Source organism: Macrotis lagotis, chromosome X, assembly GCF_037893015.1.
Source record: "Macrotis lagotis isolate mMagLag1 chromosome X, bilby.v1.9.chrom.fasta, whole genome shotgun sequence".
Lineage (NCBI taxonomy): Eukaryota > Metazoa > Chordata > Mammalia > Peramelemorphia > Peramelidae > Macrotis > Macrotis lagotis.
Window position 1 is genome coordinate 338,231,931 of NC_133666.1, and position 13,229 is coordinate 338,245,159.

The 13,229-nt window shown below is 32.7% G+C and overlaps 1 protein-coding gene across 1 annotated transcript in view; it reads left to right on the forward strand.

The window, feature by feature from the left end:
- Nucleotides 1-13,229, forward strand: part of ADAMTS16 (ADAM metallopeptidase with thrombospondin type 1 motif 16) — a 245,374-nt gene that overhangs the window by 81,013 nt on the left and 151,132 nt on the right. Inside the window, exons 4-6 of the mRNA XM_074208590.1 lie at nucleotides 1,527-1,809; nucleotides 8,714-8,913; nucleotides 11,464-11,547. Of these exons, the coding sequence (XP_074064691.1) occupies nucleotides 1,527-1,809; nucleotides 8,714-8,913; nucleotides 11,464-11,547 (567 nt within the window). The remainder of the gene's footprint in view (nucleotides 1-1,526; nucleotides 1,810-8,713; nucleotides 8,914-11,463; nucleotides 11,548-13,229) is intronic.

The following is a 13,229-nucleotide window of genomic DNA, read 5'->3' on the forward strand; positions in this document are numbered from 1 at the left end:
GTTTGGCAAAGTGAGACCAAAGATGATGCCAGTACCTGGACTAGAAAACCAGGTGTCAGGAGTCTTAATTTAGGAGAAAGAAAATGTGGAGAGCTTTAGCAGAAAAAAAGGATAACTGAGATGTTAAATTTAATCATATGGCATTTACTAATCATTTAACGATGGTGCCCTGAAAGGTTAAGCGATAAACAGGGGGTCACACAGCCAATATGTGCCCAAGACAGGATTGGATCTAGGATTTCCTGACTCTGATAACAGTTTTTTAAATTGTGTAGTATAAAATAATGACACAAAATAATAATAAAATATTAATCATAAGATATCATCTATTTGTATATATTATAATTATTATTATAAGCTTAAGAAGTTTACTATGTTTATTCACTATGCTATACTGTGCTTATTAACAGAGACTGGGGGATTAAGTGATTTAGCCAGCAATATTCAAACCTAGGTCTTATAATTTCCAAACCCAATATTTCCCTTTTGAATTAAAGACCATGTTATTACTGATGGTAATACTGAGGATAAAGAGAATTGGAAAGGAGAAAAGAGTTGAGAGAAATGTTTAGTTATGGGCTGTAGTATATTAAATGGAATTATATTCCAAAGCTACCCCTGAATCCTCTATACAATTTTATAGTTATACTTGAGCTCTTTATAGAGAAACTTGGGATCCCAAGTAATGGAAAGCTAGCATATACTCCCTTCTGGAATATTATAGCAGTGTTTGGTAACTTTTGAAAATCCATCTAGGTACCTTGTCTACTCTGGGCATTATAGAGCAGCATGATGTAATGGAAATAAATCTATCCAGGAAGTTAGAATGCTAGGTTCTTATTCCAGTTCACAAAATGGTGTGACTTTGCATACAAAAGCTTAACTGCAGGGGGTGGCTAGATGGTGCAGTGGATAAAGCACCGGCCCTGGAGTCAGGAGTACCTAGGTTCAAATCCGATCTCAGACACTTAATAATTACCTAGCTGTGTGGCCTTGGGAAAGCCACTTAACCCCATTGTCCTTGCAAAAACCTAAAAAATAAAAGCGCTTAGCTGCTAGAGCTTTCGTTTCTGTGATAATCAGGGTAGGCTTCCTACTTTTACTAAGAGTCTCTATTTCTGTTTCTTGAACTCTCTCAAGTATTGATTGGTTCCCAGGGGGAAAAAAGAAATTATATGAAAGATTGAAAATGAGTATTCAATCTGGAGAATAGTTCATTTCCCCAGTATTGACTTTCCAAAACTAAAAGAATAGGTGTTATTGGTAATAGGGGTACTCCTTTCTTAAATACACAAATTAAGATCTCTTTGTGCCTATGGCAGTCTCTATGAATTTAAAATGATCAACCTGTTGCTCTGCCTGTTTATGCATATGTGTATATCTGTAATCTATGCATACATATTTCTATAGGAATATAAGGGAGAAAAATCATCCTATGTCAACCAACTTTCTGGTGATGAGCATTTCTCCAATGTTGATCTCCAAATATAGTATAATTATTGATTATGCTTTTTTCCTTTCTTCAGTCAGGTCTGATAAGAACCCAGGAAGCAGATTACTTCTTGAAACCACTTCCTCTGCACCTAGCCCTTAAACTGAACTATTCGGCACCTAATGGACATCACTCCCATGTACTTTACAAAAGATCCATTGGAGCCCAACCTCACAGTGACAATGAAATCATGATGATTGAGAGAAAAAGAGAGCTAGAAAATCACAACAGATTATATCAAGAGAACCAACATCTTCACCATGGATTTAACTTCAAGCACCCACAAAAACAGCATTTCTGTGGAAGGCGCAAGAAATGTATGTAAGGGCAATTTTTGGTTTTATTTTATTATTTTAAAAGAGACCCCATAGTATAAGGGATATTATGGGGTTTTATAATTGAAGGGTGAGGGAGAGGTCAAAAGTCAAAAGATTATGGTCTTTTAAGGAGAATTCAAATTATTTTTTTAATTCTTTTTTTTAAATTTAAGGCAATGGGGTTAAGTGACTTGCCCAATGTCACACAACTAGGCAATTATTAAGTGTCTGAGATCAGATTTGAACTCAGGTACTCTTGACTCCAGGGCTAGTGCTCTATCTACTACACCACCTAGTTGCCCCTTCAAATTCTTTTTAAAAGTTATATTTATTTTTCCAATTATTATATATATAAAATAATTTTCAAAATTCATTTTTATAAAATTTTCTCCCCCATTCTTCCCTCCACCCTCCTAAAGATAGCAAGTAATCTGATATATGTTATAATCATGTATATATATATTTCCATATTAGTCATACTATGAAAGAATCAGAACAGTAAAAAAAAACATGAAAAAGGAAACAATCAAAAAACAAATTTAAAAAGGTGAAAACAATATGCTTTGATCTGCATTCAGACTCCATGGTTCTTTCTCTGGATGTGGATGGCATTTTACAACTTAAGTCTTTCAGAATTGTCTTTGATCACTGTATTGCTGAGAAGAGCTAAGTCTATTATAGCTAATCATCACACAATGTTCCTGTTAATACATACAATGTTCTCCTGGTTCTGTTCACTTAGTATCACTTTATGTAAATCTTTCCAAGTTTTGCTGAGAGATTTCAGTATTCTTGAATATAGAATTGGTATACTGTGAATGATTGCAAGAACAAATGTGTATCTTTGTGTGATGGAGGTGGAATAGAGGAGTAAATTATGGAAAGTGAGTATGATGAGGAATTAAATGCTTAAGAACCTGTAGACTTCCATTATTACATAGAGTTTCCTCAACAGGAAGTTTCCTGCTCCTGTGGCATCAGAGAACTAGCCTTTTTTCTTATCCCTAATCCATATTTGGAATATTATCCTGAAATGTTGATATTTATATAGATTAATACAAGTATGTCTTAGTTTGGGTTAGGGAAAAACTCTTTCAACAGTATCCTTTAGATTCACGAATTCATAGAAATGACCACCATAATAATAATTCATTAAATACAAAATCCCTTTCTAGATTCATCTCTTCTCTAGCTTGGATTGATCAAGTAGAGTGTAAATTGATTGAAGAGAGCAGTCAATAAGACTTCAAAATTTTCCTTTTGGGTTTAACTATCTATTTTGTATTTTAGAGGTTTAGAGGCATTTGCATCTTAGATCTGCAAGGTTTATAGTTTTATGTCTAGCTTATAGTTTTTTTAAAATTCTATTTTCTCTCTCTCTTAGCCCTCTATTTCAAAGAATTTGTCTCAGCAGCACATTGTCTTTGTGACAGAACTACAAAAATATCTTTTTCTTAATATAATATTTCTTTGTGTGTGAATCTATAAAGAAAGGAGTAGATATTTCATTGTAATCATAAAATATAATAGTTATATAAATAATGTATTATGAATAAAAAGAACATTTAAACTTCTATTTGAAATAATTATTAACACTAACTAATTTGTTTCTTATTAAATTATTAATTATAGGTATCAGCATCTGAAAATAGAGTAAAATAAAAAATATGATACATAGTTATACAAACATATCCATTTTGTTTTATTTTCATCTATATCAGACTATCAGTTTCCTAGTCACTGATACTTTGCTTTAAAGTTTTCACTAAAATTCATGAAGTTGACTGCCATATACTCTTAGCTCACTTTGAGGTTACTAGTAAGTAAGTCATGCAGGTATTTTTATTTTCAAATGAACTACTGAATAATTATTTCTCTTTCATCCTTAACTGTGAAGTTGTTTTTCTGAAAACAATTTTGTTCTTAAAAGATTTACCACAATGAGAGCATGATGCTAGATATTCTGAAAAGCTTTGTTACCTGCAAATTTGAGTAATATGCCAGTTATGCTTTTAGGTGAGTCAGTGATAAGAATGCTTATCAATATTGGGCTTGATTACTGAGTTGGAGATTTCCTTCCAAGATGACTTTAAGCCATTGATGACTATTTTCCCTCTGTGACCTATATTCAACTAGGATGAACCCATATAAATATATTTTTGTTTAGACCACATCTCTCTTTTCCAAAAGAATTGCAGGAAAGAATTTATACTATTATACTATTATCTAACTATATTTGTATCATTCACCAGAACTAGGAATATACAACTGTCTTGTAATTTCATTGATATAGTGAATTCTCAGATGAGTCAACTCTCTACTAATGCAGATTGGCACCTGCACTTCAGAGAATTATCCAAAACAATGAGAGATTAAGTGACTAGTTCAGGTCACACAGAAAATATGTGTCAGAGGTAGCACTTGAAACTATGTTCTTCTTCGTTCTGATGCAGCTCTTTATCCACCATATCATCTTGTCTCCAAGGCTAGTAACTATGTCAAAAAAATGAAATTAGTTAGTCCTACAGTTTTTAATGGGCAGTTGATGGTTTGTCATGATAAATGCTTCTTTATAAGATTTCACTAACTATTCTTTTAATAACATATTCTGTACTTAATTTTTCAAATTCAAGCTTGTATGCTTTGGTTTGAATTTCATTCTCTTCTTACTTTTGAAAATTGGACAGCTTTTGTCCTTCTGATGCATCATTTCTGTTTCCCATGATCTTTCAACTATCATTGATGCTAAGCTGATAATTACATTTATTGATTCTTTTTCTTACCTTCAGATATAGTTCATCAGAGACTGGTGACTTGAATTCATCAAGGGCAGGTCCTTGTTCTCATCTTACTTTATTATTTAGCTTCACTTATAATAACTTCTTCAACTCTTTTCTTTCCTTTCAAACCCAATGTTTATTCATCTTTGTAGAGAGAATACAAACAAAAAAAAGAATTTAAGAACTATACTTTCTGTCCTTCATCCTTTATCTTCATTCAGTCGACCCTGAGTAGTGGTCCTATCTCTGATTTCATGTCTTTCTTTTCCCAATAAAGTTTAATATTTGTGTTGTCTTTAGCTTTACTTATCTACCTTAGATTTTTTGAACTTTAATTCTCCTGACATCATTCTGAAATTTATGCTATCTATTTTTTATCTGTACTCCATTTTTCTTATGTCCATCTTGCCATGTATTTTTTTAAAAAAATATTTGCTGGTTTAAGAATCTCTTTGTATACATAACATTCTTTTTGACAACTTCTCTTTTCCTACTTATTGGACTGATTTCTTTGTCAAAAAAAATTTGTCTCCTTCTTCTTCAGGAAAAATAAAATCTGTTACTTATTTCCAAAGTTTATTGGTCCTTTTATCATTTCTACTCTGTTATATTCTCCTACTCTCCAATTTACTTCTACCTAAATTATTTTTCTTTATATTTATATTTAAGCCTTTCTGTGTCTTACAAGGAAGAGTTCATTTTCATTGGCAATGCAGACTTCAGAAGTGACCCTCAAACCACATCATCTTCCTTCATTAGAAAGAGTTCAACTTGTAATTTGAGCATAGATAATAATTAGTCATGGCACAATTTATATCATTAGATATACTCTTTTTCATTGATTTCTTTTTCAGACATGGCATTGTTATCACCTTTGCTTGTAAAGTGTCTATATAGTGAGTGCTCTTTTAGATTTTTTGCTCATTTTTGTTGTTTTAGCTCTCCTCCTGGGGTATAGGGAGTAGAGATCCAAACTGTTTTTTTTTTGTTGGGGCTGGAATCTGATCCCTGACTTATCTCTGGCCAAGATATTGCCTTTTCATTCCAGCCCAGGTTTGTTTCCTCCTTTATGTCCAAGTTCCAACTTAGCAGTAGTTTGTTCCTGATCCTTTTCCATCATTTACCCTAGTGTTCCCAGGGTGCAGACTTTGTTTGGGGGTTGGGATTCTCCATGATGCCTTGCCAGCTAGCTTGCAGGACCTCTGCTCTTCTAGACCTGGATTGCACTGTGGCTAAAAGTCTCCAACTAGTGTTCCCCCTCTCCTGCTATTATTTCCCCTTTCCCCCCCAAAGACCTTCACTGAAGAGCCTACACAATGTCAACCTTTGAAAACTTCTTTAAATCTTTTCTTTTTCTTGGTGGGATCTATAGCTTAAATGTCAGAATTAGAGGTTTCATTTATCTTTGGTAGGGAAAAGCTCCAGGAACATGTAAGCTTCACATTGCCATCTTAGCTCTGCTCTGGAAGTCACCATACTTTAAGAAAGTAAGATTCAGAATACTTTCTTTTCATGTTACTATCATGACAAATTTTCTTTTTTTGATTTATTTTTGTGGGAGTCCTCAACTCTGGGGCTTTTATTACTAGTACCTGGACAAGACACAGCCAACTTAATTCTCTTGCCTTAACTTTGCATTTTCTTTCTTATGTTTTCCAAATACCTTTGTTATCTTTCCAACTTCTTTCTCTTTGATTCATTCTTTTCCTTTTCAAGCCATTCTCCTTTTTCTAAAGCCCTTCTTTCTTTCAACTCACCTATTATTTATTATTTTCATCAGGTCCTTCTGCTTTAGTTGTCTTATTCTTAGAAACTTCATCATCCTTCTTTAGACCTTCTCCTGCTTCTGTTGCAGTCTTCTAATCTTCTTTCCTCTTATACTTCTACTCCAACTTTTCCTCAAGTCTTCACTTATTTTCTCTATATTCATTTCCATACATTATTCATAATTATAAAACCCTTCAAAGTCTCCTCAAAATTCTTTTTTTTCAGATCAAGTCCCTTTCTCACGTGAGTTGAAGCTAGTTAAAATTGTCACCTTTTTATTGATAGGTCATATAGTTAGAGTTGAAACAAGTAACAGAACAGAAGTCAGTCTGGAAAAAGTACCATGGATAGCTCCAAGATAAGTTGGCTATTTGATTAATTTCTGAATTAAATGAATCCTTTTTTGTTTACTTAATCATCTCTACACCAGCCTGTAAATCAGACTCTTAATATCCTTAAAATAGTAGTGTTAGAACCTGTTTTATTATCTACATACAGCTCAAGTAGCTTCCTTAAGGTGTGGGGGAGGAAAATGATTACATGCTTACTGATGTCTGACAATTCTATGAGATGAGTATGTTCCTCAAAGATTCTGTTGAATCTTCCCCCTCTTGTATTCAAGTTTATCACTTTAACCCTTCAAAAATTTTAGTTTTCCCACCCAGAACTATTCTTTTAGTTGTGTTTTTTGTTTGTTTGTTTGTTTTTGCTGATGGTCCCCCAGACCAGTCTTGATATTGGGATTAATCATATGAGAAAATATTACCAAAAAAACCTGTCATGATTAATTTAAACATTCATTGTTTTTAAATATCTCAATTCATGAACTTATGTTCTTTCTCTGAAATAGATGTCAGTTGACATTCCATCTTTATCTGTGAAATAAACACTTTTCATAACCAGGATAAATAAGGCTCTAAATACTATTCAGGAATGCCCTTCATACTCAGCTCACTATTTTGCTACATGGACTATGTAATGATGGGCTAATTAAGATTTTTCTGATTAGATCCTGATATTCTGTATTGGGGGCATTAAGAATGGTATTTATGACTTTTAAAAGATGACTAGAAGATATATATATATATATATATATATATATATATTGATTAGGTTTGAGGATATTTAAGTAAAGAGGTGAATATGGTTTAAAGATAATGCTCAATGTAGAGTAGTCATTGTGTGTGTAATGCTAGATGTGATTGCATGTCTTTAAAAAAATCACTGCTTATTGAAGGTTCTACAATTATAGTTTCCTCAAGTTTTCAAGATCAGACATATAATTTATCACTTAAACAATTGGATTTGCTCAATCCCACATTTGAAATTGTATAAAAAACAATTTAACCACATTTAAAAAAATTTTCCTATTCAAAGATAATTTTCACACAACCTTCTTTAGATCTCAAGATCATTTAGAGCTAGATAGGAATGTTGCCTCCCACATCTCTACCTAACAATTGTACATACCCAAAACAACACAAACAAACAAAAAACCATAAACAAAATCTCAACCTAGTTATTCTAACTTGACAGACAAAGTAGTCTTTGTCTTCTAAATAGTGAGGGCATTTTCAGAGGTTTCACATCACAATACAGTTTGGGATAGAGGGTTTTTTTCTGTTCTTGTTCTTATTCTTAATTTTTTAACACAAGCTAATAAAATTCTTACTTCTGGGAGACATAATCTGCTTGAAAAAGAGAAAGAAATATTCAAGGGCTCAAAATATCATAAATTTAGAGCTGGAAGGGGCCCTCAAATTTTTCTAGTTGTACTCTAATCCTTTTCCAGATGATGAAATTCAGGTACAGAGAAGCTGTGACTTATCCAAGTCCATGTAGAATAAGTAACCAAGGTGGAATCTGGACTTCAAAGTCTGGGCTCAAAACTGTTACCCTTTGTCACACTATACTTAGTTTAGTGTAATAGTGAATCCCACCATGAGAAAGTTGTAAATTGTGAACAAAAGCTATTTTGCAACATTTACCATTAAAATATAAAAATATGATAATTTGTATATGCAGCTCCTCCTTTACAAGGCTCCTTTTCAATATATGCATAGGCTTATCAGAATTTTTGAGATTTTTACCTTCAGCTACTAAGAATGAATAATATATAGTCCCAATTCAGTAATTTACTGTTGAAGGGCAACACTTAAGGAAAAATGTTAACAGAGATAAGTGCTTTGTATGTCAACAATCACAATGTCTTGTTTTTGTTCAGGTTTTGCATCACTATATAATAAACTAAATATAATATTTTGCATTAATAACTTAAAAAACCTATGGCTACTGTTAGAACATTGGAAATGAGGGAATTTCTACTTTTTACTGATTACCTCTGTTTCCTTTTACAGATATGCCAAAGCCTCCCAAAGAAGATCTTTTCATCTTACCTGATGAATATAAGTATCCATTGCGGAATAAGCGTTCTCTCCTGAAAACTCACAAAAATAATGAACTGAATGTGGAAACACTAGTGGTAGTTGACAAAAAGATGATGCAAAACCATGGTCATGAAAATATTACAACATACGTCTTGACTATACTCAATATGGTAGGATAGCACTTCTTGTTGAGGCCAACTGGGTAATTAAATCTTTCCTAATATCTGTCATATCACTAAATTAGCATTCACCATTCTGTTACTTTACTTAGGGATTCATTAACAATAATTCATAAGAGATCTTTCTTGGTGAATATAACAAATTCAATTTATTGAAAATTAAAGTATCTATTAAATTCATGACATTGGAGCAGCAATAATTTTAAAGTATCCCTACTCTCAAAGGTTCTGTAATTTATAAGGGAATGAGACATGTACACAGATAATTATAATACTATGAGTACATGAGAGAGGTTGAATAAATAGAGTGGCATAAAATTTGAAGAAGAATGGAACTATTCAAGTGTGGCTTGAGATTTTGTAAAAAAATAACAACAATAATAATTATAATGCTATAATCATCATAACATCTCACAATTATAAAGCACTTTAAAGCTTTTGAGACATTTCAAATGTCATCTAATTTGTTCTCACAACAACACTGTATGACACATGCTAGTATTATTTTTATTTTGCAGATAAAGATTCAAACTGAGACTTAAGTAACTTGTCTAACATTATATAGCTCATAATAGTATAAGGCAAGATTTGAAACTTGACCTTTCTGGTGACAAATATAGATAATTGCAGAGAATGTTCTACAGTAAGGGTCACCAGGATAAATGCTTGGAGGTAGAAAATGACAAGGTAAAATTTGAGAAATAGAGATAGGATAGGTGCATTAGAATGTAAACTCCATGATGGGGAGTGCCATGAAATAAGATTAGAAAGAGTATGTGGAATAGACCTTGAATACCAGAGTAGAAAATTAATATTTTATTTCATAGAGAGTAAGAGATTGTGCAGAAGAGTGATATAGTTCAGACTACATAATAGGCCTAACACTTTGCTAGCAGTGTGAAGACTGGTACCATAAAAACATATGAGTGGCTTTAAATGAAAACGGACAGGGTGTTTATAATGGGAACAAAGGTAACTGTATTATGTAAAGAGAATTGATGAACAGCAACTGATTTTTATGTGAAGAGTAAGAGAAAGGTAGGAATCAGAGCTTATTGATTTACATGTTTATTCTATAGAGTTGTTTGTTTTTAATCCAAAGGAATTAGATTGGGGAACAGAAAGTGAAAAAAATCTATATAATTATAATTGTAATTTTTTAAAAACACTTGAGGATAAATTCCATGAAATTGAAAATTTTTTAGTAAAAATGTTTTTCTTTGCAATTAAGAGGTTGTATATATAGATATTTAAATATCTATGGTTTAGCCATTCTCTAACTTTAAAACAAATGCTTGATGAATTTGACTTAATTTTTATGATCCAAAACACAAGATATGTAAGAACAGTTTTTCTCCTCAGGATATCAGTAGAAACTCACCTTAAAGTGCATACTACCTTCCTAGTAAAGGAAGTACCAGCTCATTTATTCTTTACTTCTTGCATTCTTTCATTCATTCAAAAAGCATTGAACACACAGTTTGAATAAGGGATTGTCAAAATACAAAATGTTGCACACAGGTGAATATTCCAGATAAGACAATTTTAACTCTGTAAGTAGAAACACTTTTTTATCCTAACCACTTTTAGTGAAAATGTTTTTTAAAACTCTGATGATAATATTTTCTGACTTTAGTATATAGTTTATTGGATTCAATTTTGATGCCACTGGATCATCATTTGAAATCCATTTAACTCTATTGTAATAGAGTGTTGCCCTCTGGGGCTAATAAAACAAGTTTTTTTTAAATATTGCATTGCACAAAATGCATAAATCTCCTATTGGGGTACTCTTTTCCAGGTACATTAAGAAATTACTATGATTTGCAATATTATTTACCCTCAATTTTTCAGAGCCATGATGTTTTTTCTTCTGTTCCGTTGGCTCATCTTTTGTTCTTTGTCATTTCTTACTACTGATGGAATATGTGCCACTAACTACTGTCATAAGAGTTTCTGATTTCAATTCCTTCTGCTAGGTTGACATTTTCCTTTGCTCTTTCCCTTCCCTATCAGTATCATCTTCTTATTTTTGCCTCTTCCTCTTTTCCATGATGATTCTCTCATTCTCCTGGTCTTAGGAGCCAGCCAGAAGAGATTGACATTGATAGCAATATTAAGCAAACCAAAAAATAAAGTATTTGGTTGTTTCCATTGCTGTCCGTGGTTCAAAAACTTTGTTTTGTTGATGTTTTATTTTGGGTTTTTTTGCAAGGCAATAGCTTGCCCAAGGCCACACAGCTAAGTAATTATTAAATGTCTGAGGTCAGATTTGAACTCAGGTACTCCTGACTCCAAGGCCCGTGCTCTATCCACTGTGCCACCTAGCCACCCCAGTGATGTTCTTTTTACTTCAGGAACTATTGAGGGTATTTGAGTATGCTAGAAATTTGCACTTCATTAATTGCAATATATTTAGTAAAATTTGTGCTACAGTTTCATAGCAAAGTGAATCTGCTTTCAGAAAATAATGCTTTAAAACAAATTATATAGAATAAGTAAAGGCTTCTGTAACAAATATGCTTTCCTTGTTTTCCACAGGTGTCTGCTTTATTCAAAGATGGCACAATAGGTGGTAACATAAACATTGCTGTAGTGGGTCTGATTCTTCTAGAAGAGGAGCAGGTATGGATTACTGAAGCTTTTTGTCAGAGAAATTATGAAATTTCAGTGTTTTATTTACATTGGTTAAGTAACCACCTTGATTTTCTCAATTTTGGCTAAGGCTGAAAATATTTTCATGCATCATATCTAAAGTAATGAAATTTTCATCAATTAATTCAATAGGATTATTTGATTTCTTATGGTTTGTATATAGAGGGATCAAGTAATCTTTCAGTTGTCTTTTGAAAATGGGATGGAAGGCAGCATGAGAACTGTCTGTACTTTTTTTAGGTTTTCTTTTGGTTTTTTTGCAAGGCAAATGGGGTTAAGTGGCTTGCCCAAGGCCACACAGCTAGGTAATTATTAAGTGTCTGTGACCTGAATTGAACCCAGGTACTCCTGACTCCAGGGCCGGTGCTTTATCCACTGTGCAACCTAGCCTGCACTCTTTACAGAGAACAAAAAATTGAAATTGGTCTATATTTAAAAAAAAAAAAAACTACAAATATATTTGGAATAAGGCATACAAACCATATATTTTGCCAGTTTTCCATTTTGGAATGCAGTTGACAGTATTGATAGTAGAAAAACAAAAAATACCATACTATATATATTCTACTTGTGTCATAGCACTAAAATTAGTTGTTGTTTTGATATAATTTTATTAGGGATCATTGGAAATTATTCATTAAATATTAGTTCTTTTATTTTTCCAATGTTTCTCACAACTGTTGAACTAATTTTCAGATCATGAATGGCTTGGGTTTTGAATTCCATAGAGAATCAATGTTGTTAGAGTAAATTTTACTTTCTGAACTCACTTCTCCTCTTGTTATCCAATTCACCAATTGTATAAATGTCCCAAAGCAGGCTATGTGTTTAAATAGTACCCATTGTAGTGATTTCTTCTTAGTTATAGCAAAAGCTAGTTACAGTTTTGTACATTTCTAGGAAAAGAAAGGAAAGCATTTTTGCTGTGGTGATCTCAGATCCCTAAATAAAATGTGTAACTTCATATTTTTCCATCTCTGCCATGATGAGGAAGAACACATATTTCCCTAGCTACTCTTTGCTAATATTTCATTCTGACTCATTTTGTGGGTTTTGTGACACAGTTTATGTAGTGGAAGCACAGTTGTTACCAGTTCCTGTCTTCCCCTTGCCTGGCAAGACATGGGTGAGGTACTGGAAGAAGAATACAAAGGAGTTTTCTTCCTCCTTTTCTCTGAACCCACCCAATATCCAGCCCTGTCCTCCTCCCTAAAGGAAAGAAGAGCAAATTCAACTCCCAGGTCTTATTTTGTGTGATGAACAATCAGTGTTTCTCAAGTGACAGCTTAATTATTTTGTGTTTTAAAACTTCTTCACCTTGGAATTTATCCAAGCTGTAAAAGGACAAGAGTCTGTCTTTTGATCATACACCTGTGTTAACTTTAATTAATGTAATTTTCCTGGAAATCACTAGCTGAAGAATTTCAGGCATGCTGTGTCTCTTTTCAAATGTTGGCATTTAACTTAGGTTTAATCCTTTCTCTTATTTTAAGTGAAAAATGCCATCTTGTTGGCCATGAAACATTGTATACTTTTATTACTATCACTATGAGTGCCATTTTCATAAAAGTTTATGCTGTTGAGCATCTAAAGATAGAAATTTATCAGAAAATAGTGTTCCCAAAATTATGACTTGACTCAGTATGGTTATT